Here is a 26,592-nt window from a genome sequence, read left to right on the forward strand (position 1 = left end):
TGCTTATGCGGACGGCGTCCGGACTTTGATGCTGCCAACCTTTTGGCAGCGGGCTTGGTTGGCATCACTGGCTAGGATATAACATTATTACCAAGCAACAAACTTAGGAACCAACACAACTGGATACAGATCACAAGTATACACAAAATTTATTACCAGATACCCAGAATTAAAATTTTTAACAGAACAACGACTAGCTGATCAGATCCGTGTAATAATAGAAAATAACAGGATACCCCAGTCAGAATTAGGAAACATTAAACAACAAGTACAACAAATACTGGAACAAAATAATGTGCAATCAGAAGAAGAAAATACAGTAATTGACTCAAACATCCCAGAGCAAACAAACAAAGAACACCACGCATCAATTAAACAATCAGAGGAAAACGAAATCTTAAGACAGCCACCAGAACAAGCACAAATAGAACACGAAGTGACACACATGTTAGATATAGAAGAAAAATTTCAGCTAACATATATAGAATACAAAGACACAAATACAGACATTAGACCATTCTTGCATAGACCACCAAATAACCCACAAGTGGAAACAACAATAACAACTATCAACACAATCATACACAACAAAATAAATGAAAATACAACTATGGAAAAGTTACAACTACTGGTTTATATAGGAGCACTCACTACACTAAATATACACACTAGGCAGAGATCAGAACAAACCAACACTCAGAAGAAACCCACAAAACCAGCATGGCAACACAGGCTACAGATCAGAATAGAAAAACTGAGAAAAGACATTGGACAGCTAACACAATTTATAAGAAATTAAATATGAGACAAAAAACGAAAAAGGTTACGTAAAATCTTACAACAAGAAGCAATAGAGCAATTAGATGAAAAGAAGCAGAAATTACAATCATTGGCCAAACAACTTAGAAGATACAAAAAAAGTGAAAATAGAAGGAAACAAAACCAAACATTCAACACAAACCAAAAGAAATTTTATCAGACAATAGATAACACACACATTAAAATAGACAATCCACCAAACATAAAAGACATGGGACACTTCTGAAGCAACATATGGTCAAACCCGGTACAACATAACAGGCATGCATGGTGGATACAAGCAGAAACAGACACATACAAGATGATACCACAAATGCCTGAAGTGATAATTTTGCTACATGAAGTCACCCGAGCAATTAATTCTACGCACAATTGGAAAGCCCCTTGAGAAACATAAAATAACAAATTTCTGGCTAAAGAAGTTCACCTCAACACATTCACATCTAACTAAATTATTTAACAGTTACATTGCAGACCCATACACATTCCCTGATACACTTACACATGGAATAACTTATCTGAAACCTAAAGATCAAGCAGACACAGAAAACCCAGCAAAATATTGCCCATAACATGCCTACCAACAATATACAAAATATTAACTTCAGTCATTACACAGAAATTAATGACACATACAACACAGAACAAAATTATAAATGAAGAACAAAAAGGCTGTTGCAAAGGAGAATGAGGGTGTAAAGAGCAACTGATAATAGATGCAGAGGTGACATATCAAGCTGAAACTAAACAGAGGTCACTACACTATGCATACATTGATTACCAAAAAGCTTTTGATAGTGTACCCCACTCATGGTTACTACAAATATTGGAAATATACAAAGTAGATCCTAAATTGATACAGTTCCTAAACATAGTAATGAAAAATTGGAAAACCACACTCAATATCCAAACAAATTCAAATAATATCACATCACAGCCAATACAGATTAAGCGTGGTATATACCAAGGAGACTCATGAAGTCCTTTCTGGTTCTGCCTTGCTCTGAACCCACTATCCAGCATGCTAAATAATACAAATTATGGATATAATATTACTGGAACACACCAATACAAAATCACACATTTGCTATACATGGATGATCTAAATCTACTGGCAGCCACAAATCAACAACTCAACTAATTACTAAAGATAACAGAAGTATTCAGCAATGATATAAATATGGCTTTTGGGACAGACAAATGTAAGAAAAATAGCATAGTCAAGGGAAAACACACTAAACAAGAAGATTGCATACTGGATAACCACAGCGACTGCATAGAAGCGATGGAAAAAAACAGATGCCTATAAATATCTAGGATACAGACAAAAAATAGGAATAGATGATACAAATATTAAAGAAGAACTAAAAGAAAAATATAGACAAAGACTAACAAAAATACTGAAAACAGAATTGACAGCAAGAAACAAGACAAAAGCTATAAATACTTATGCTATACCAATATTGACCTACTCATTTGGAGTAGTGAAATGGAGTAACACAGACCTAGAAGCTCTCAATACACTTACATGATCACAATGCCACAAATATAGAATACATCACATACATTCAGCAACAGAAAGATTCACATTAAGCAGAAAGGAAGGAGGAAGGGGATTTATCGACATAAAAAACCTACATTATGGACAGGTAGACAATTTAAGAAAATTCTTTCTAGAACGAGCAGAAACTAGCAAAATACACAAAGCAATCACTCATATAAATACATCGGCTACACCACTGCAATTTCATAACCACTTCTACAACCCTTTAGACCACATAACATCAACCGATACGAAGAAAGTAAATTGGAAAAAGAAAACACTACATGGCAAGCACCCGTATCATCTGACACAGCCACACATCGATCAAGATGCATCCAACACATGGCTAAGAAAAGGCAATATATACAGTGAGACAGAAGGATTCATGATTGCAATACAGGATCAAACAATAAACACCAGATATTACAGCAAGCATATTATTAAAGATCCCAATACCACAACAGATAAATGCAGACTTTACAAACAACAAATAGAAACAGTAGACCACATAACAATACTAGCAAATACAGAATACCCCAGAAGACATGACAATGTAGCAAAAATAATACATCAACAACTTGCCATACAACATAAACTAATAAAACAACATGTTCCCACATACAAGTATGCGCCACAAAATGTACTGGAGAATGATGAATACAAATTATACTGGAACAGAACCATTATAACAGATAAAACAACACCACATAACAAACCTGACATCATACTCACCAATAAAAAGAAGAAATCAACACAACTAATCGAAATATCCATACCCAATACAACAAACATACAGAAGAAAACAGGAGAAAAAATTGAAAAATACATCCAACTGGCTGAGGAAGTCAAGGACATGTGGCATCAGGATAAAGTTGACATTATACCAATTATACTATCAACTACAGAAGTCATACCACACAATATCCACCAGTACATCAACGCAATACAGCTACATCCAAACTTATATATACAACTACAGAAATCTGTAATTATTGATACATGTTCAATTACCTGAAAGTTCCTAAATGCAATGTAACATATACCGTACAGTTAAAAGACAGTCCACACTTGATCAAGGTCTGCGGCACTTTCCATTTTTAACCAGACCTAAGGTCTGAGAAAGGAAAGAAGATAATCATAACAATAATCTTCCCTCTCTGTGTCCATCTCCTCCTCCTCCCTCCTTTCTATGTCCATCACCGTGTTCCCCTCTATCTGTCTGTCTCCTCCTCGCCTCTACATCTCTCCACCTTCTTCTCTACCCTCTCAGTGTTCATTTCCTCCTTCCCTGTCTATCTCTGTCCATTCTCCCTCCCCATCTAATCCTCCCCTTCTATCTGACCTTGAGCCTCGCTTATTGTAATTAAGAGTGAACTTCAGTTGGGAAATGATGTTCTTGAAAAGAATGGGTAAATGCGACGTAACTTCTAAATTGGTTGGGATGATTGGTATACAGCATATGAGATATCCCACCTGTTGCTGGATCTATCATGATAGTAGTATCAATGACAGTATTTCACAGAGTTTTAATCTGCAAATCAGTTGGATTACAAAGTTTCAGATGATTCAGATTCCATAGTAGTATTCAAAAGCTGTTAAGTCATAAATAAAACTTTCTTGTTTTTTGTTAAAACTGAGTGTGAGGAGAAGGGTGAAACAGCATGCATATGTGTATACAATTTTTGTGGAAAATTATACGAGGGTTGGATCTTAAATAGTGGCAACTATTTATTCACAACCGATACAAAAGAGTTACATGTTTGCACCTGTTTGTCCTTCAAAGTAGTCACCAGCATTGTGTAGAACCTGTTGCCAGTGATGTGGAAGGCAAAATATACTGTTAGCAGAGCCTGTTCTGTTGATGGTGCGAAAGGAGAGGTCTACTGCCTGTTGAATCTCTGGAACAGTTCTGAAGCGAATACCACAAAGTGGTTCCTTCATCTTCAGAATCAAATCAAAGTCACAAGGAATTAAGTCCGGGGAGTATGATGGATGGTACAGTACTTCCCAGTCCCATCGACCGAACAGAGCAGCCACAGCTTACGCTGTTTGCACTCGCGCGTTGTCGTGCAAAATGATGGGTGGGTTGCGCAGAAAGTATCGCTGCTTCTTTCACAAAGCTGGTCGCAGGTGATGCTCCAAAAACAAACAGTAATACCGTGCACTGACGGTCTGCTGTGGAGGAACATAATGGATTAGGATAACACCATCACAGTCATACATGAGAATCACCATAACTTTCACCACACTGGGGCTCTGACGCACTTTTGAGTTTCACAGTGATGCATATTGACACCATTCATTGGATTGGTGTTCCAGTTTTGGCTCTTACGATTTGGCCCATGTCTCACCCAGTGTTACGATAAGGTGTAAGAAAGCCTCTCCTTCGCACTCACAGTGCTCGAAGTGCGTTTGAGCAGTGTTGTAATGAATCCATTTCTGCATCTCCCTCAAGTCATGCGGAACCCATTGTGATGCTATTTTTTGCACGCCCGGGCATTCCTTCAGGATGCAAAGCACAGTTGTATGCGCTAATCTGGTTTCGTGGGCAAGCTCACAAATCACTGTCCACTAACGTGGCAACAGCATGCACTTCTTCTTCAGAGATTCTAGAACGACCTGCCCAATGTATGTCTGCCACAGTTTGTGACCGTCATTGAAGGCTTTTACCTAACATGCCACTGTTCTGTACAGCAGTGCCGATTCCCTGCACGCCTCTTGAAGACCTAGATGACACTATTGTGCTGTGCGACCTCTGACACATTCAATCTTGATACAACTCTGTTGTTCCTGTTTCAAAATAATAGTGACACTGTTACGTTAGACTGCTCACTCACAAGTGACTGTTTTCCCCTCGATTGTGCGCATGCCGGTGATGTGTGAAGGGCGAGTCCATTTGCTCAGAGGTAAGGTAGGTATTTCAACAACGTGTGCTATTAGCGACAATAGTAAATTCCATTGCATAGTGTCTCCACAGCAGTGTTGCCACTATTTAAGTTCCAACGTATGTATATAAGAAGAAAGAATATATGAATATATAGTAGAAACAATTTATTTAATGGTTTCAAAGCCCTGCTGTTGTAAATGAAACTGACCGCAAGAAAGAAAACAAAACCACACAATTTCACAGCACCAGGTAGCACAGCATGGCCAGAAAATATGGTTGTGCAGGTTTCACATTCTGGACTTACATTAACCAGTGGTCATGTATGAGACAGACTAGACTGATCTACCTCTTTTCCTTTTTGATCAGTGATCATTGATGTAGCGTCCATATAAATGTGTTGTATATCTGGCAGGGACGTGCAAGTTGGAAACATCTATAATAGACCTTGCTATTTCATTTCAAGATAAAGTCAATTATTTTTGTGGTTGTCTTGAATACATCCTAGGTGATTACTGTTATCTGATTTTTCCAATCTTTGACATTTACATACTTGTTTCATTTTACAATTTGTACAAGATGGCACAGCATACATGCAGGTCACCTATAAGGTGACACATGATACAACCACACGTCTTCCTTGGCATGAAACTCATTCATCAGTGATTACATTCAGCATTTAATATCCAGTTTTGAAAATTGCAATTTTATGCACATCATCAACGCAATCATAAGTCTAGAAATTTTTCTTGTAGCCAATATACTGTATTTGTTACATAATGTGTGTGTCAGGAATGTTAGCGAACATCTGTCTGTGGAGTGGCTTCTTCTCTTTTTTTTTTTTTTTTCCACCTTTGAAATAATATTGTAATGTAATCGAGTGAACACGAGTTAAGAATAAATATAAATTGTGCTGTGAAAACTGTGTAAAAAGACTACATAACACTTTTCAACTTTTCAAAACCATTATCTAATAATGTTGATATTTAATTTTCCACTGTTCTGCAGTTTGTAGAAGAATCATATGAAAGAGATCTGCAGCAGGCCATCCTCCTCTCGAAGCTGGACTATGAGGAAAAGAAAGATGTTTACGAGCAGTTGAAGAAAGAATCACAAGAACAAGAAAAACGACAGGCAGCTAATGGAGGAAATAAACGGGCAAAAAAGCAGCAGAACCGTGCACAACCCATGTCACTAGAGCAGTTTAATAATATGGTGGAATCCGATGGTCTTAATGCAATGGGTGCTGTAGAAGAGTCTGAGTCAGAACAGCCATCAATAATTTCATCAAATCAAATAGAACATGATACTACATTCTTTGAAAGAATCCAGAGTGATACCAAGAAAGTTCTTGATCGTGAACACTCTGAAGAACTACGAAAAGCACGTGAGGTGAGTAAATGTGTTTCCATATGTATATTGTAGCTCCAAATAAAACTTCTATTTATGAGGTGACAGTAAGCTTAACCATAAATAAAAACAAAAAAATGTATGTTGAAACAAAAAGTGTTTTGATATGTCAGAAAGGAGGACGGATTGTAGGAAATTAAAATATTCATATGTTTGTAGCATTTTATTACTGATTTCTCCTTTGATCTGTCATGTTTCTGCCTTATTGTGGGAGCTCGGGATGGCTTTCCTAGGTTGGCGTTGTTGTTGTGGTCTTCATTCCTGAGACTGCTTTGATGCAGCTCTCCATGCTACTCTATCCTGTGCAAGCTTCTTCATCTCCCAGTACCTACTGCAACCTACATCCTTCTGTATCTGTTTAGTGTATTCTTCTCTTGGTCTCCCTCTACGATTTTTACCCTCCATGCTGCCCTCTAATACTAAATTGGTGATCCTTTGATGTCTCAGAACATGTCCTACCAACCGATCCCTTCTTCTAGTCAAGTTGTGCCACAAACTTTTCTTATCCTCAATACTATTCAGTACCTCCTCATTAGTTATATGATCTACCCATCTAATCTTCAGCATTCTTCTGTAGCACCACATTTCGAAAGCTTCTATTCCCTTCTTGTCCAAACTAGTTATCATCCATGTTCCACTTCCATACATGGCTACACTCCATACAAATACTTTCAGAAACGACGTCCTGACACTTAAATCTATACTCGATGTTAACAAATTTCTCTTCTTCAGAAATGCTCTCCTTGCCATTGCCAGTCTACATTTTAAATCCTCTCTACTTCGACCATCATCAGTTATTTTGCTCCCCAAATAGCAAAACTCCTTTACTACTTTAAGTGTCTCATTTCCTAATCTAATTCCCTCAGCATCACCCTACTTAATTCAACTACATGCCATTATCCTCGTTTTGCTTTTGTTGATGTTCATCTTATATCCTCCTTTCAAGACACTGTCCATTCCGTTCAACTGCTCTTCTAAGTCCTTTGCTGTCTCTGACAGAATTACAATGCCATCGGCGAACCTCAAAGTTTTTATTTCTTCTCCATGGATTTTAATACCTACTCCGAATTTTTCTTATGTTTCCTTCACTGCTTGCTCAATATACAGATTGAATAGCATCAGGGAGAGGCTACAACCCTGTCTCACTCCCTTCCCAACCATTGTTTCCATTTCATGCCCCTCGACTCTTATAACTGCCATCTGGTTTCTGTATAAATTGTAAATAGCCTTTTGCTCCCTATATTTTACCCCTGCCACCTTCAGAATTTGAAAGAGAGTATTCCAGTCAAGGCTTTCCTAGGTACTTGTTATATTTTAGATATTTTAACAAGTACCTAGGAAAGCCACCCTGTGCTCCCATAACAAGGCAGACATGAGACAGATCAAGAGAGAAATTTATAATAAAATTCTATAAACATGTGAGATTTGAAATCGAGTAACCAGAAGTGGCAAGGGGCAGTCAGGTGGAAAAAAGCAGCATGGACTAGAAGGATAGATGAGATTAAGAAGAGCAATGAGAGAGAAAAAGCAGAGATTAAGTAAATTGTGGAAAAGGCATTAGAATAAAGACGCTAATTAAAGCCACAAAAGATGACATGAAAGTGGAGAAAAGATACATGATAAGGGTTAGAAGAGGATGGTAGAAATAAACATTAAGGAGGATAGGTCACAGTAAGAGAAATAGCATGTTGGGTAATGTAACTGGGGATATCTTGTTGAGCAAGCTCCCCTTAAGACATTTGGGAAGAAAGACTCAAATTTTCCATTGTCGTAACCACCAGTGTTGTTGCCTGCTCCACAACAGGAAGTTTTCACCAGTTTAGATTGTTTGTCTGTGTTCATCAATCTGTACTCTTAGTGTAGTGGTTTCATACAGAGAGATAATGGTGAGTACATTCAAAGTTAACTAGTGTATGGCAGAGGTTCTTTTTCATGTAAGTGTTCTGTCAAAGTAGTATGTAGTACTAGCAGTTCATCTGTGTAACATATCATTCCTGAGCCTGTTGAAATGAGGGTTCAGAGTTAAACTTACCTGAACTATATTGTGGTTGGGACAGGGTGTTCAATCTTTTTGAGTCTGCTATAACAGGTGGCCACACTGTGGGGTCATCTTGGCTGTTGTAGACACATCTGGTGGAATTTGACGGTGCCAGTCTGGATCTGATATGCTGGTTTGTCCTGAAGCTGCATAAAGTGTATTGTGGTTGGAAACTTACTAGGCTGCTTAAGTGTTGGAGATTTCCCCATGATGACAGGTTTTCTCCTGGGATCTTTTAAGTTGGAAATAACATGCTAGAAGTTCTGGCAGGAAGGAACACTTTTCAAAGGAATCTAGCAGGTGGAGTAAGGAAGGAGCAGTGAGAATCATTACATTTTTCCTGGGGCAGAAAGGCTTGAATATGTAAACAATTACAGGAACTTCTTGAAACTTGAGACATCAAGAAGATGACTGGCAGTCTTTCTGAGTAAAGAAGGCAAGTCATGGGCAGCGTAGGGCAGAGTTAGTGTTTAAAAGTGTTTGATGATTCTGAATTAAGGAATTAGATATATACAATGTTCATTAAAGTTATTCTGTCAGTATTTAAAGTTTTGGATAGTTTGGAACTTTGTCCCCATGAGCAATGCAGCTTAGAGAGTATGCAAGTGACTGGTAAACACCACCTTTCTATCAGATCATGGAGCTGTTACCTAACTAAAGTAAGCATTCAGTTACAGAAACAGAGTTGGTGAGATCCAGTTGAAATCAGTAAGCTGCGTATGTTTCTGTACAGACTTGAAGTGTTTTGTTTTTACTGTGACTGTTGCCCAAATTAGCAGTGAACTGTTATCCTACCTTAGTCCATTGTGGAGATTTTTCCATAAGTTACAAGGAACCAGTTGACATGGTGTATTGATTGGTAGCAGTGTACTTTTTTCCATCCAGTGGTCATATCTCGGAATCTTCCTGAATGCATTTAGTTTGTTAAAGCCGTCAGCACACGGAGCGTGCTGTCGAACGTTAACGTTGAGCGTGCCAAGTTCAACGTGCTGCTGAACGCTCAGGAACGATGAGACTTGTGCATACGGTACGTGGGCCCCAACGTGGTATACGCGATCGCAACGCACTCCTGCGACAGTTGTGGGATGCTTCTAGTTCGTAAATCCCACTGTTTACTCAACAGGCTGCGTAAAATTCCTACGTTAGCTCTATTCAAATGCACATTTCCTCCATTGTTCATATCCTAGTCGCGTTGTTCTATATGTAATATACACAAATAAAAACTTCAGTACTAATGTACATGTTTTAAGACAAAAAGGAAAGTACCATGTCCAATCAATAAGGACACAGCTTATAAAAGTTCCATTACAAACAGTGCGACACATATTTGCAATAGTTCTCCACATAAGATAAACACTATTTTATCTTCCCCACATTTTAGTAAAACCCTAAAGTCATTCTCACTTGAACCGCTGTTCCTACCCATCAGCAGAAACTTTACAACATGTAAATTACGAAACTCAAAAGGAACAAAATATCTTTATGCAAGTAGCGCAAGCTGTTCTGCAGATGAAACCAATCGAACAAGCTCACTCCCCCCCCCCCCCCCCCCCCCCCCCCCCCCCCCCCCCCCAAAAAAAAAAAAAGGGAAGTGATCTTATATTTACATAACATCAAATATTATAGTATATACTCACATTAAAACGAATAATAAAGCATCAGAACCTTATATATACGCGAATATTATGGAAAAAAATATTAAGATTTGGCAAGATATGAACCATCATCAATCACACATCTGGTCCTTTGTTTTGATCGATGGGTTTGGTCGTTGCGGACATCACAGGACATCCGTTAAAGTTTGTTTGTTGACCCTTCTACTCAGTTTTTTTATTACAGAGGCCAACCTGCTCTCTGGCCGAACACGCTGAACTACCGTGCGGGCACAGTTCTCTTTTGTTCGTTGCATCTGCTCGGGGCGGACGTCGTACGACATCCATTTAAGTTCATTGTTGATCGGTTACTCAGTTTTTTTATTACAGAGGGCAGCTAACCCTCTGACCGAACACGCTGAGCTACCGTGCCGGCGTCTATAAGATGTTACCACTTGCTGAATGCTTTAATCGTAGCTATGTTACTAACTGAAATTTAATTATAACAAATTGTACTAAGAACAATGCATTTTTGGTGGATCCTCAGTGTGTTGCTACCTTCAAATGATATACTCTCATAACACGCAAGTTACAATAACTCTTCTGCGACAAATATGACGCTTCTCATTATATTATTGCAACGAATCACACAGTTAACAACTGGCTTTCGAATTATCCTCAATTTACTGGTGCTCAGAAATGACATATATAGGTATAAGATTGAATTGAATGCCACTATGGCACCTCACAGCTCAATGCTGAAGGGAGATGGTGTGCATGTGACATAGGTGGCGTTGTGCCATCTCATTGGTCAACACTCAGACGCACGCTCGGAATATCTGACATGCCAGATATTGCCCTGCACGCTCGAAAGACTCCCGAACGTGCTATTCCACATTATGACGTCAGAAACTCAGCACGCTCAACGCTCAGCGTTCGGATGCACGGTCCGTGTGCCGACGGCTTAAAGGTATTCATCATTGGATTTGGAGCAATGACTATTTTAACATTGTCTCATAGGTCAAAGTGAAGATGGTAAACCTTACAAAAAGTAGTTTTACAAGTACTGCAGTGCCAATGATTGATCTGGGTCTGCCAATATATGCTGTTATGCAAAACTTAAGGTTTGAAAGTAACTTTTGTGTGATGTGTTGCTGCCAAGTAACATATCTTAATGAAACAAGGGGTAGCCAGATGTCCTTCCTGTCGCCACCCCATTATCTTCCCTCCCCTACCCGGGACAAAAAATGTGTCTCTTCCGAACTATCAGAATGTAGTGTTATTCATGTGAAAGTGAGCAAAAAATTTCTACATGTAGTATTATTCATGTGAAAGTGAGCATAAGTTTCTGGATGTTTGAGATTCATGTAACTGAAGCGGGACTCCGGCACCCGCCCAGTATTCACCTAGTGGGATGTGGGGAAACTTCCTAAAAACCATGTCCAGGCTGGGTAGCACACCGACCCTCATCATTACTTCACTGGGCTAGTTCAATCCAAGCCAATGCTGCAACTTTCCTTTTCATAATATTGTAAGACAAGATAGATTTTTTTGTTTAACTTTCCATAGTGTTGTAGTAGCCCATTGATACTGTAAGTATAATTACTGCTCCAGAAGTTATTAAACAAACATTTTCCTTTTTGTTCTTATTTTTAGCCTTTTCTTAATGAACTACTTCTTGTAGCTCAGTTGCAAGATGCTCTAGAAAAGAAAAAAGACGAAAATGAGTTATTAAAACAAGAAATTGCTGAATTAAGAGAAGAATTGCTTAATGTGAGAACAAGAAACAAGAAACTCTGTCAAATCCTTGCTCATGGTGAAAGTAAGTAATAGTTCATTCATTGTAATATTTAGTTAGAAGAATTCAGTGAGAAATATTATGAAGTTTATAAGGTGGTAGTCTCGGTCCGGCACACAGTTTTAATTTGTCAGGAAGTTTCATATCAGCGCACACTCCGCTGCAGAGTGAAAAATCTCATTCTGGAAACATCTCCCAGGCTGTGGCTAAGCCATGCTTCCACAATATCCTTTCTTCCAGGAGTGCTAGTTCTGCAAGGTTTGCAGTAGAGCTTCTATGAAGTTTGGAAGGTGGGGGATGAGGTACTGGCAGAATTGAAGCTGTGAAAGACAGGTCGTGAATCATGCTTGGGTAGCTCAGGTGGTAGAGCTCTTGCCCATGAAAGGCAAAGGTCCCAAGTTCGAGTCTCAGTCCGGCACACAGTTTTAATCTGTCAGGAAGTTTCATGTAAGGTGGTAGTTGTTTAACTGATAAAACAGGAGTCTGCAAAGGAACATCAAACACTATGAACAGTGTGAAAGTTGTTTCAGCTTATCATTTGCGGAACCTCATAACACCTGCCAATGGAGAGACAAATTCCAGAAACAACCAAGAAAGGTGAGTAGAGAATGTGAAAATGGAAATGTCTATAAATAAGTGAATATTTGCAGTTAGTAATTACATCTACTGGGTAGCTAACAATTAAATTGCAGAGGTGTAGGATGAATAACAAGTCAGAGAATGTTCAAAAGAATTATATATTTTATAATAAGAAAACCTATGATAGGGAACTGCGTCCTATTTTAACTATCATAGTGTATTTGCCAGTTTTATCCATATTGGTCTCATAATATATTAGTATTGGAGGGCAGCGCGGAGGGTAAAAATCATAGAGGGAGACCAAGAAATGAATACACTAAACAGATTCAGAAGGATGTAGGTTGCAGTAGGTACTTGGAGATGAAGAAGCTTGCACATGATAGAGTAGAGTCGAGAGCTGCATCAAACCAGTCTCTGGCCTAAAGACCACAACAACAATATATTAGTAAAGATGCTGCTTTTAATGCATCACCTCTACCACTGTCAGTAGACTACCTACTGATTGTTGGAAGGGGTGAGGGGGAAGGAAGCCTAATCAGTGATTGTTTGGTGGACAGAGGGGGGCTGTTGCCAGCAAGCAAACATAGTCACTGATTTTGTGTAATGTGAATTAGATATGTATCTTTCAGCAAAACCTTTAAGCAAGTATGTATATAGATAGAGTGGGAAGGTGTTACGGCATGTTGTTTACAAAGAGAAGCAATTCATTTATATTAGAAGTCCTAAATATTTGTCCAGTTTTATAGAGCTTGCTTCTTGAAAACAATTTCTTTCTTTCAATTTTGAAAAAGAGATCACTTAGCTTGGACAGAATTAGTTGTACTTTTCTCTGAGACTAGTTATGAACCGTATTTCTGATTTACTGTAGACAGCAATACCAAACAGCCATTGACATAGCTCTCATTATTATTATTGTTATTATTTTAGGAATACTGTGCTTTTACATGTTTCTTTTTAGACTCCAAAAATTGTATATACCATTTCCAAACATAGATTTCCATTCCACGGATGAGGAAACAAATTCTTTCATGACAGCTGTAAGGTTAATTTTTCCAGCCCTTTCTAGACGAATGTAAAAGAAGAGTCTCAACTGTATCATTGTCAATCTTGGGCAAGTTTTAAGTTTTCACAAACTTAAAACTTTAATGAGATCAACATGACGATTTTTCTTAATTTAGGAAGCACGATTGGACATTACATCACAGTTACAGCCTGCCCTCAAGCGATCAGCAGGAGAGCTGTACTATGATGTGCTACCATATACTGGAAGGAAAATGTGTTACTACCAATCATTAATTCAAAACTCGTGTGTTACAAATTACTCCATGTAAGAACTAGGCCTAGTCTCCTCTGCCAAGTTATTATTGAAAAGTTGCGCACATGAAATTCTGACACTTCAGTAGGGTGCACCCTGTGCCACACATCAGTAGGCAGCAGTCTCTGCCATGCAACATTGGTAAGAAGTGCTGTTCGCTATGCAGCCTTGGAATGAAGCACCCTCCACCACATAACATTGGTAAGAAGCATTCTCTGCAACACATCAGTTGGATGCATGGGTCAGTCCATGTGAAATCAACCAGTAATGTGGATCTTGAAATCTCAGAGTTTGATTTTTTTTTACATTTGTAGTAGTATTTGTTTGCATGAAATGTGTGATCTTTTCTTTTATCATTTTTTGAAAAACTTCCAAAAATATATGATTTTTGTTATGTTTAGAAAACTTAAAATCACCATATTTCAGAAACTGTTTGATTTACAGAACTAAAATTTGTGCCATTTTATTCAGTGTATTATAAGCTTTAAAAGTACATCCTACTTTGTGTTATTCATAACAAAACAGAATTTTTCCAAACAGACTTTTTTTTTATTTTGAAAATCTCAAAATGGATATTATTTATTTACTTATTTATTGCTTTATTTTTTTAAAACATGTTAGTTGCATATTGTCAGTTGATGTACATGCCAAATTTTGTGATGGTGCTTCAGTGGGAACATATTAAAATAAGTTTTATTTTTCTGGTGTGCACAGCACCTAATGCATAATCTGTAGAGCTTTGGACTTATTACTAAGTTTTACTGCAAACTTTGTATGTCAGAAATCAGGTAAGGCTGCCAAATCATTATTATTTTTATGTGGTGACAATAAATTTAGTATGTTATTAGAAATATAAGTGTAAATTTAAATTAAGATGTGTCTTTCCTGTGGAACTCTTTTATCATACACCATACACATGGTCAAAAAAGATTATGAATAATTGACTTAGCCTTTAAGTATGTGCACTGTTTTTAGTAACAAACAGTCACCTGTGGGATCTACATATACCCAAACAGAGTTTAGGTATGCTTATAAATAATTATTGGAAATAAGATGCAAATTTATATGTTTTAATAAAAAAAACATATTTATTATTTAAATCGTATAGTCTTAACAGAAATTGTAACTTATTTACAAAAATATGTTTTTGGTTTGTTATTTTTAAAGGTTGGATAAAATGACACAAAAATCATCTCAAAAATTAGCTTCTAATTTAACTTTTTTTCTGAATGGGAACATGAAATTAAAATTATAAAATGAAAAGAACTAATAATAAAAATGATTGTAGCAAATTATTGTGTGCCTACAAACTCATTAGTTTTCTTTGAGTTCACAGGACAAACGACAATTGATTTTCTCCAAATGAGGCTTACAAATATATTTTTTGCAAGTTTTACATATTAGAGAGCTCTTTTTATCTTTTGACCTCAGGCAAATATAACCCCTTTGCTTTTTAGAAGCACTAGGACCAGGCTTATCCGCATTAAGCATTGATAAAATGTGTTCTCTGCCAATCAATTTGCACATTATTTACCTTACATCTTTGGCCAAATGTGGGTTATTTTTTAATTGATGCAAATGTATGGCTTTAGAAGACTCATTGCAATGGAGTTAATGCATTCTCTGCTGCTGATTTTTTTATTTGGGTTAGAACCAACCCAAAGAACATATCCGTTAGCAAGGGAAATACTCAGCATAGCACTGAAGACTGCATTTGATCATCTTGTTGTGTGTGAACAAGCGTAATTTGAGCATTTCAAATCTAAGACGTCAACTACTCCTTTAGTGTTACTGTAAAATTCAGTAATTCAAATTGTTGTTTATTATAACACCACCAGTTTCACGGCTTTAAGCCACATGTCAGGTGTACTTACGCCATATAAAGCAAAGTACAGTGTCACAATTTTTTACGGATATTAAAATTACCAAAGGGATGTTTAAAATATACTCACAGTGTTAAAAGCATATAGGCATACCCATTGCTTCTACTCAAGAGTTTCTATTCAGAGATTGTCGTCAACAGTGTGCCAAGCGAAAGGTAAAGAAGAAGCTGTGAGCAGAATTCTTCTGAACATCTTGCCTTTCAACAGCTGCAGTTGCCCGGAGTATAATGTAGTTTGTGATTTACAGACACTTTGTGATGCATAGGAGAAAGTAAAACTACACTTTTATTTTTCTTTGGAACGAACGACACAAAGGTGTTGTCTCATACAAATCCAAATAAAGATTATTCAGTGGGTTTCGTTTTATTAGGCAAAAACTAATGAGGAATTTCTCATTTGTTTTTTCATACAGTACCCACATATGTTAGTCCTCGTTTCAATAATTCATCTACTAACTCAACAGATCTAAACCAACTGCCTCCAGTGATATTTCTATTATTTTCATAAAATGACTGTGCAAGTTTTAGAACATCCTGTGTTGCACTGCAAAAGGGATATTTCTCTGGCTAAGCAGCTTTCCAGAGTATATAAATACATTATATAAGTAATAAGTTTTTGCATTGAAAATATAATGCATTTTCAGGCCATATTTTCCAGGTTTACTTTTGATAAACATTATGAAAGTGCACCTTCCTCAAAATTTTACCAACATTTCATAAACACATAAATATTCCAAACAAGAATAGTTTGTGCTACAATTGATAATAAACTTTTCAAAACTTTCTTGTATCAAGGCCATCTGTAGATTTTCTTTCTTCTCGTGCACCGATGTCATCGAAAGTTACATTTCAAATCAATGAATAAAAATCTGTTTATTCCCATCACTCCTCGAAAAATATCTCTACCAGTAAAATCAGTTGCCCTCTGTGATCTAACATCTGCACAATTTGATTTTTATCGTTGGCATTCAGCATGATGTCAAGTATGCACAGCTTCTTCCTGCATATTATGAGCATTTCACTTCAACTTGTGCAAGTGTTTCTGTGGCGGAACAGACCAATCCTGGCATAAAACATGCTTCCATGTACATCGGACTGAATTGTTGGAAGGGGGGGGGGGGGGGGGGGTGTAATTGATGGAACTTTCTTGCATGTCAGTTCACCTCTCTTCTTCAAACAAGTTTACAGCAGTGGACATAGTGTTCCTCCACTGGAAACAGTCCACAGCACATTCTTCCCATATTTGTATGTTTATGCCAGTCATCTTCAAGATGGGTTTTATCTGGTCCTTAAAGTGTTTCAGAGGAGCCCCATCATGTCTACTGCATGAGCAGAGTTCACCATAAAGGATTTGGCAGGGAAATCTTGTACCACTAATGGGATGAACATGATCTAACCATCTCAGCTGATGAATGATGATGTTTGCCTCAATGCTGTTTAGATGCACTTTCTCAGGAACCACAGTGTGGATCACATGGTTCTCTCACTTTAAGATGTATCTAACCTTTTTTTTTTTTTGTGAAAGCCTTTCAGCTTCTGGACATCATGGCAATAGTGTCCTAGTTTGAATATCGAAGTAAACAAAAGTAATCCAATGTAAGCTCATAACTCACAGCAATAATATGGCCATAATAATGGAATTGAATATCTGTCCTCAAGTTTTTTGTTGGTGTAGTGCACAATAGTCTCAATCACATCATTGGTAAATAATAGTTCCCAACTCTCTATTGGTGACATTTTATTTCTACAAGGAGCATGTTGTTTCAATCCCACACACACTCATACGATATTGTGCTGTCATATATGAGATAAGTGTGGAGCAGATTTACTTTATTTATGTCTGTTTTTACTATAAAAATAGTTCCCTGGGCATTCTTCTTCTTCTTCCTCCTCCTCCTCCTCCTCCCCCTCCTCACTAGAAGAAGAGCCTTCACTTTGCTCAATCTCTGAATCAGAAAGGTGTTCACTATGTACCGAATCATGATCACTACTTTCATTAACTTCTTTTTCTGGATTATTTCTTTCTATGTCTTAGCTTTCTGAGTCCTTTCTGTCCTTCTGACAGTCGTGAAATGTACTCATCATAGAGAAAGTGAGCCATTGTTATAAATATACTGAAATAAAAGCAAATTGGCATATTGTAAATACATACTGCATTAAAGCGTGCATGTGGTCTACAGAAACCGCGACAATATAAAATAGGTATGTACTGTTGCGAGAGCATGCCACACATCCACCTTTCACAAGCCACCGCGGCACACTAAGAATAACTAAAATGACGAGTCTGTAGTGTACCAACAATAGAAATTATAATCAAACTATGTGTCATGGGCTCTGCTTAGACCCCACCATGTATGCAGAAGTTAATACAGTAATATTAATCAGTATTACTCATTAAACAATGGTGTGGCTGTCATTATTTAACAATGTGTTATTTATGAATGCCTTGCAGTGGGAATCATTATAGTGATCCAGTAACAATCTTAGAGTCTAAGATAATATACTGCAATTTTCTTTTGACTGACATAACCAAGTCGTAGTTCTCCCAATCAATAATGACACATTAGTGATGTAACAACACATTCTTTTACATTATAATATGCAAGGCTTTCACAGCTCTTATCTGATAGTCCTTATGTACTTCCAGTGGCAGTTGTGAGATCAAATTTACGAAATATGAATCTTTTTTAAAAGTACATTCAATTCATCTTGTCTTCTTGGTTATGAAAAAGAAATTGCTGGTCCACAAGGATGCATAAATAAAAGTTGTACTTTTCCCTTTTCTCCTTTTGATAGCCCACAAACCATCCATCATTTGCATAGGCCCATTGAAGAAGTCCTGTAATTTGTTCAAAAGCATGCTATCGTCATCTAGACTCACATGAATTATATGAACAGCAAAATCCTTAAGATGAGAAACAGTATTTGCTTATATGAATAAATGTTCGATACTTTGTGTCCCTGTGACTGTTATAGCTTTATAAAATCTCTTTGCCTGGCTCCTTTTTTATGCTGGATGCTCATCATTTGTCACATAGAAAATGTCTGATGGCATCTATACTTCAGTCAGACAATTGGAAGAAAGTTAATATTTGATCAGGTTTTGCTTTGTTGTTGTTGTGGTCTTCAGTCCTGAGACTGGTTTGATGCAGCTCTCCATGCTACTGTATCCTGTGCAAGCTTCTTCATCTCCCAGTACGTACTGAAACCTACATCCTTCTGAATCTGCTTAGTGTATTCATCTCTTGGTCTCCCTCTACGATTTTTACCCTCCACGCTGCCCTCTAATGCTAAATTTGTGATCTCTTGATGCCTCAGAACTTGCTTGCACAATTGATTACTATAAGTATTAAGAAAGTCTCCTCAAATTTTATTTTAGGTACATTTGTTAAGCCTCTGGTGTCATTCAATATGAACGTTCTCAGATGGCAAATATGTGCCAGTGTCATAATTTAAAGCCCTAAATTGCCCAGTAAAATGTAGAAAGGCAAATTTTGGAGTACAGCAAATACAGTACTCCACTTCGTTAGCTGTGCTTGGTACTTGTATTCCAACATGTGTCTTTCTTTTTATTGGACAGTTAAGCATGTTAAATCATGGCAATAACATTTTTCTGCCTATTTATCCCCTGAGCAAATGTGCTTAATGACTTATACATACAAGCATTAACCAGCTCCTCTTTCCCTCACCAGTGCTTAACTAATTTGATCTCAGTATTCATCTTTACTGAAGTGAATTACTGTCAAGAGAAGTGAATGTTTTTTTTTTGTTTTATTATACAAGGTATCCATAATTAAAGTTCCGGTTTTAAAAAACTTTAGAAAGAGAACTAGTGCTCAGAATGACATCAAATTTAAGCAGCATATTAATGATACAAGAGGAAATGTCATGGAACAAAAACAGTCAATGAAAATTTTACCAACAGATTGCACTGTGAGCATCTTAACTTATGTGGAATCAGCTACAAATGACAGACAAATCACAATATGATGACTATGGTTTGAGTTACACATTACACCATTCACACTGATCAATGTGTGTGACTCCACAAGTTCAGCAGTCAACAGGTATGACACTAATAGGTAAGTGCATCCATCATGGCAAGATCGTACCACATCAGATGTGAAAAATTTGTTTTTAATTGTCCTGAAGCCGAAAACTGCACAGAAAGCAAAACAACAGTGGTTTTTAATTGTCCTGGGACCAAAAACTGCATGAAAAGCAAAATGAATTGGTTTTTAATTGTCCTGAGGCCGCAAACGCATAAAAAGGAAAATATCACTTTATAATTGTAATGAGAATGGTGCAAGGCATGTACAGTAAGCTGTCCACCATTCTCTGCCACAAGTTGAATTGAGGAACAGCATGTTACATAACAGATCAGAGTGCCTCGGAGGTCTTGTTCAGAATGTGTTGCGCAGCGTGTGCCTTCAGTTCAGCTACATTCATAATTGGAGCACTGAGCTAATGTCTTTCAGATTATCCCACAGCCAGAAGTCACATGGATTAAGATCAGGTGATCTGGACGGCCTGTCTGTAGGGAAATGACAGCTGATAATTCTAGCACTACCGAAATGCCTTTGCTTCACTGGCTGTGCTATGTGCAGAGTACTGCCATCTTGCATAAAAATGATCCTACCCACACATACATGCAGTTGAAGGGTTGGAATGACATTGATGCACTACAGGCCCTCATAGCATTTACCAGTGATGGTATAGTTAACAGAACCTGCAGGACTCATCTCCTCGAAAAAAATATGGCCTACAATAAATGATGCCGTCAACTTGCACCACACAGTTACTTTTGCTGAATGAAGTGGTACTGGTTGATGTGTGTGCAGATTTTCCATTGCCCATATTCTGCAATTATGCTTATTGACATGCCCTTGAAGATGGAAATGAGCTTTGTCTATATACAGGATGTTCCATGGCCATTCATTGTCCATTTCCATGCGAGCGAGAAATTCCACAGTGTTTGTGTTGCTGGCAGGTCAGCAGGAAGCAACTCCTGAATGTGGATGATTTTGTGTGGCTAGCAGTGCATGGTGTTTTATGGGGTTTTGTGCACTGTGCTCGCAGTCATGTCCAACGTTTGGGCAGTGCCCCGTTCACTGCATGTTTGCACGCCGCCATTTGTCCTGTCCTGCAATGCTGTGGCCACATTTTCACCTGCTGTGGCCATATCTTTGACAGGTGTCGGATGACCAGCTTTCCTCCCTCTGCCACATTGCACTTCAAAGGAAACTGTCTCTTTGTTTGCTGAGTATGTGCTTGGTGACCCCAGTGTTCCTGAGCTGGGGACTGCTAAGTGCTGCCATTCCTCTATCACTGTAAGCTCAGGGCATGCTTCAGCAAACACCATGTGGCGCCATGTTGGAATGTTGTGTGTGACAGGGAGCGGAGATTTTGGTTTGACTGAACGAATCTCAAGGATGGAATTAAAATATATATATATATATGTATATAACAAGAAAGATGATGAGACTTACCAAACAAAAGCGCTGGCAGGTCGATAGACACACAAACAAACACAAACATACACACAAAATTCTAGCTTTCGCAACCAACGGTTGCCTCGTCAGGAAAGAGGGAAGGAGAAGGAAAGACAAAAGGATATGGGTTTTAAGGGAGAGGGTAAGGAGTCATCCCAATCCCGGGAGCGGAAAGACTTACCTTAGGGGGGAAAAAAGGACAGGTATACACTTGCACACACACACACACACACACACACACACACACACACACACACACACACATACACAGACACAAGCAGACATTTGTAAAGGCAAAGAGTTTGGGCAGAGATGTCAGTCGGGACAGAAGTACAGAGGCAAAGATGATGTTGAAAGACAGGTGAGGTATGAGCGGCGGCAGATTGAAATTAGAAATTAGCGGAGATTGAGGCCTGGCGGATAGCGAGAAGAGAGGATATGCTGAAGGGCAAGTTCCCATCTCCGGAGTTCTGACAGGTTGGTGTTAGTGGGAAGTATCCAGATAACCCGGACGGTGTAACACTGTGCCAAGATGTGCTGGCCGTGCACCAAGGCATGTTTAGCCACAGGGTGATCCTCATTACCAACAAACACTGTCTGCCTGTGTCCATTCATGCGAATGGACAGTTTGTTGCTGGTCATTCCCACATAGAAGGCTTCACAGTGTAGGCAGGTCAGTTGGTAAATCACGTGGGTGCTTTCACACGTGGCTCTGCCTTTGATCGTGTACACCTTCCGGGTTACAGGACTGGAATAGGTGGTGGTGGGAGGGTGCATGGGACAGGTTTTACACCGGGGGCGGTTACAGGGGTAGGAGCCAGAGGGTAGGGAAGGTGGTTTGGGGATTTCATAGGGATGAACTAAGAGGTTACGAAGGTTAGGTGGACGGCGGAAAGACACTCTTGGTGGAGTGGGGAGGATTTCATGAAGGATGGATCTCATTTCAGGGCAGGATTTGAGGAAGTCGTATCCCTGCCGGAGAGCCACATTCAGAATCTGATCCAGTCCCGGAAAGTATCCTGTCACAAGTGGGGCACTTTTGGGGTTCTTCTGTGCAAGGTTCCGGGTTTGAGGAGATGAGGAAGTGGCTCTGGTTATTTGCTTCTGTACCAGGTCGGGAGGGTAGTTACGGGATGCAAAAGCTGTTTTCAGGTTGTTGGAGTAATGGTTCAAGGATTCCGGACTGGAGCAGATTCGTTTGCCACGAAGACCTAGGCTGTAGGGAAGGGACCGTTTGATGTGGAATGGGTGGCAGCTGTCATAATGGAGGTACTGTTGCTTGTTGGTGGGTTTGATGTGGACGGACGTGTGAAGCTGGCCATAGGACAGGTGGAGGTCAACGTCAAGGAAAGTGGCATGGGATTTAGAGTAGGACCAGGTGAATCTGATGGAACCAAAGGAGTTGAGGTTGGAGAGGAAATTCTGGAGTTCTTCTTCACTGTGAGTCCAGATCATGAAAATGTCATCAGTAAATCTGTACCAAACTTTAGGTTGGCAGGCCTGGGTAACCAAGAAGGCTTCCTCTAAGCGACCCATGAATAGGTTGGCGTACGAGGGGGCCATCCTGGTACCCATGGCTGGTCCCTTTAATTGTTGGTATGTCTGGCCTTCAAAAGTGAAGAAGTTGTGGGTCAGGATGAAGCTGGCTAAGGTAATGAGGAAAGAGGTTTTAGGTAGGGCGGCAGGTGATCGGCGTGAAAGGAAGTGCTCCATCGCAGCGAGGCCCTGGACATGCGGAATATTTGTGTATAAGGAAGTGGCATCAATGGTTACAAGGATGGTTTCCGGGGGTAACAGACTGGGTAGGGATTCCAGGCGTTCGAGAAAGTGGTTGGTGTTTTTGATGAAGGATGGGAGACTGCATGTAATGGGTTGAAGGTGCTGATCTACGTAGGCAGAGATGCGTTCTGTGGGGGCTTGGTAACCAGCTACTATGGGGCGGCCGGGATGATTGGGTTTGTGAATTTTGGGAAGAAGGTAGAAGGTAGGGGTGCGGGGTGTTGGTGGGGTCAGGAGGTTGATGGAGTCAGGTGAAAGGTTTTGTAGGGGGCCTAAGGTTCTGAGGATTCCTTGAAGCTCCGCCTGGACATCAGGAATGGGATTACCATGGCAAACTTTGTAAGTAGTGTTGTCTGAAAGCTGACGCAGTCCCTCAGCCACATACTCCCGACAATCAAGTACCACAGTCGTGGAACCCTTGTCCGCCGGAAGAATGACGATGGATTGGTCAGCCTTCAGATCACGGATAGCCTGGGCTTCAGCAGTGGTGATGTTGGGAGTAGGATTAAGATTTTTTAAGAAGGATTGAGAGGCAAGGCTGGAAGTCAGAAATTCCTGGAAGGTTAGGAGAGGGTGATTTTGAGGAAGGCAACCGTTGGTTGCGAAAGCTAGAATTTTGTGTGTATGTTTGTGTTTGTTTGTGTGTCTATCGACCTGCCAGCGCTTTTGTTTGGTAAGTCTCATCATCTTTCTTGTTAAATATATTTTTCCCACGTGGAATGTTTCCCTCTATTATATTCATATCATTAATTTGAACCCAACAATCACGTTTGTTATTGTTATTGTTATTGTCACTGTTACATTTCGTAGTCTTTTCTGTCATCTTATTTCCTCCTTCTGTTTTTGCCAGCAGTTTTACTTTCTATTCACCTTCTCCTTTTTTACCGTAATCCAGTATACAATTTTATCCCGCCGATATATACTCAATAATACGTTATAATACGTAACCCACTTCCAAACCATAACCAAAAAAAAATTTTTTTTTTTCCGCTTGCAACTCTACCGCTGCTATAAAATCCAACGTTTCCAGTTCACAAACAGTTCCTGTCAGCTGTTAAACAACCTTTTCGGCTAGTTTTAATATCTTTTGCTTTATTTCCATTTCCGTTTTTCTCACATCATCGATCATTTTTAGCCGCTTCCCACAGGTTTTAACGTCATTATTTCTTCATCAGACAATTGTTAGCTTCATTTCCATAATCTGCCACCACCAAACCACCCTTTTAATACATCCTCACGTAGTTTTTTCGAAATTTTCCTGTATTTCTCCACCCTTTAACGTGTTTTGGCGGCAACACAACCACCTAACCTTTATGCACATCATTATCTACCTACACAAGTTCACCACAGGATCAACATAGCCCAGCTCTAACCAACCCTTTTTCGCCTTTTTTCACACCAGATCTCCATTTGCTTTCTAGTTTTACCTTTATCTCTCCCCATATATTTTTATATTTATATTCATTTTCATTTCAGCCTCGTGTTCCACTTTCCACCTCCTAGTACCATGTCACCCTCACAATACCTCCACAACGACTCCATCAAGTTTTATTTACATTCCCTCCGCAAACATGCCTTCGCCCTAGCCAGATTACACTCCCATATTTTATTTTCTCAGGCTTGTCTGACATTTGGCATAACCCCCAAAGGCCTCACACTTAAAGTTCCCATCTCTGGCTGCAACCCTTCTTTCCATCAGTCCCTATACCAGTTCCAAACCGAACAATCCATTGCCCTCACCCACCTAATCCTTCACCTACACATCCACTCAGCCAATCAACACACCCATCAACTCCTGTCCCTAATAAAAGTCCTCAATCTTTCCTCTCCCACATCCACACCGATTGTTCAGAGCATCCTCCTACAGGCCAACCGCAAATTAGAACAGCATGCCACCCTCCACCTTAAAAAACTATCCAATCTCCTGGTTTCCCACCTCCGGAAAGGCAACTCACTCACCCTTCACAACCTTTCCAGCAAACCTCAACCTCCTCTCATTGCACACAAACCCAGTCTCTCCCATCTACTCAATCTCCCACTTCCAGCTCCACTCCCTGTAAAACCTCAAAATTCCAATCAACACAATCTGGAACCACAACACCCCAATTCAGTAGTTAACCTCTCCTCCAAACCTCTCTCCCAATCTGAAACCTCTGTCCTATCCAAAGGCCTCACCTTCAGCCCCACTCCCAGATTTAACCAAACATCCCTTGTCAAAGATTTACTGTCCTACACCCGTACTCTCTGCTGGAAATATCACTTTGCCACGAAGAAAAATGATCCTAATCCTACTCCTAATGATCCAACTCCCCAAGATACTATCCAAATTGAACCCTGCCTGGAACAGTTCCATCCTCCGTCACAGCGGGACCCACGTCCTCTTCCTCAAAATCACCCTCTCCTAACCATCACCCTCTCCTAACCTTCCAGGAATTTCTGACTTCCAGCCTTGCCTCTCAATCCTTCTTAAAAAATCTTAATCCTACTCCCAACATCACCACTGCTGAAGCCCAGGCTATCCGTGATCTGAAGGCTGACCAATCCATCGTCATTCTTCCGGCGGACAAGGGTTCCACGACTGTGGTACTTGATCGTCGGGAGTATGTGGCTGAGGGACTGCGTAAGCTTTCAGACAACACTACTTACAAAGTTTGCCATGGTAATCCCATTCCTGATGTCCAGGCGGAGCTTCAAGGAATCCTCAGAACCTTAGGCCCCCTACAAAACCTTTCACCTGACTCCATCAACCTCCTGACCCCACCAACACCCCGCACCCCTACCTTCTACCTTCTTCCCAAAATTCACAAACCCAATCATCCCGGCCGCCCCATAGTAGCTGGTTACCAAGCCCCCACAGAACGCATCTCTGCCTACGTAGATCAGCACCTTCAACCCATTACATGCAGTCTCCCATCCTTCATCAAAAACACCAACCACTTTCTCGAACGCCTGGAATCCCTACCCAGTCTGTTACCCCCGGAAACCATCCTTGTAACCATTGATGCCACTTCCTTATACACAAATATTCCGCATGTCCAGGGCCTCGCTGCGATGGAGCACTTCCTTTCACGCCGATCACCTGCCGCCCTACCTAAAACCTCTTTCCTCATTACCTTAGCCAGCTTCATCCTGACCCACAACTTCTTCACTTTTGAAGGCCAGACATACCAACAATTAAAGGGACCAGCCATGGGTACCAGGATGGCCCCCTCGTACGCCAACCTATTCATGGGTCGCTTAGAGGAAGCCTTCTTGGTTACCCAGGCCTGCCAACCTAAAGTTTGGTACAGATTTATTGATGACATTTTCATGATCTGGACTCACAGTGAAGAAGAACTCCAGAATTTCCTCTCCAACCTCAACTCCTTTGGTTCCATCAGATTCACCTGGTCCTACTCTAAATCCCATGCCACTTTCCTTGACGTTGACCTCCACCTGTCCTATGGCCAGCTTCACACGTC

At 39.7% G+C, this 26,592-nt stretch overlaps 1 protein-coding gene across 1 annotated transcript in view; it reads left to right on the top strand.

The window, feature by feature from the left end:
* The window catches only part of LOC126094822 (G kinase-anchoring protein 1-like), a 72,358-nt gene that overhangs the window by 27,951 nt on the left and 17,815 nt on the right, over positions 1-26,592 (top strand). The window contains exons 3-4 of the mRNA XM_049909402.1: positions 6,255-6,638; positions 11,943-12,108. Of these exons, the coding sequence (XP_049765359.1) occupies positions 6,255-6,638; positions 11,943-12,108 (550 nt within the window). The remainder of the gene's footprint in view (positions 1-6,254; positions 6,639-11,942; positions 12,109-26,592) is intronic.

This window comes from Schistocerca cancellata, chromosome 8 (assembly GCF_023864275.1).
Source record: "Schistocerca cancellata isolate TAMUIC-IGC-003103 chromosome 8, iqSchCanc2.1, whole genome shotgun sequence".
Lineage (NCBI taxonomy): Eukaryota > Metazoa > Arthropoda > Insecta > Orthoptera > Acrididae > Schistocerca > Schistocerca cancellata.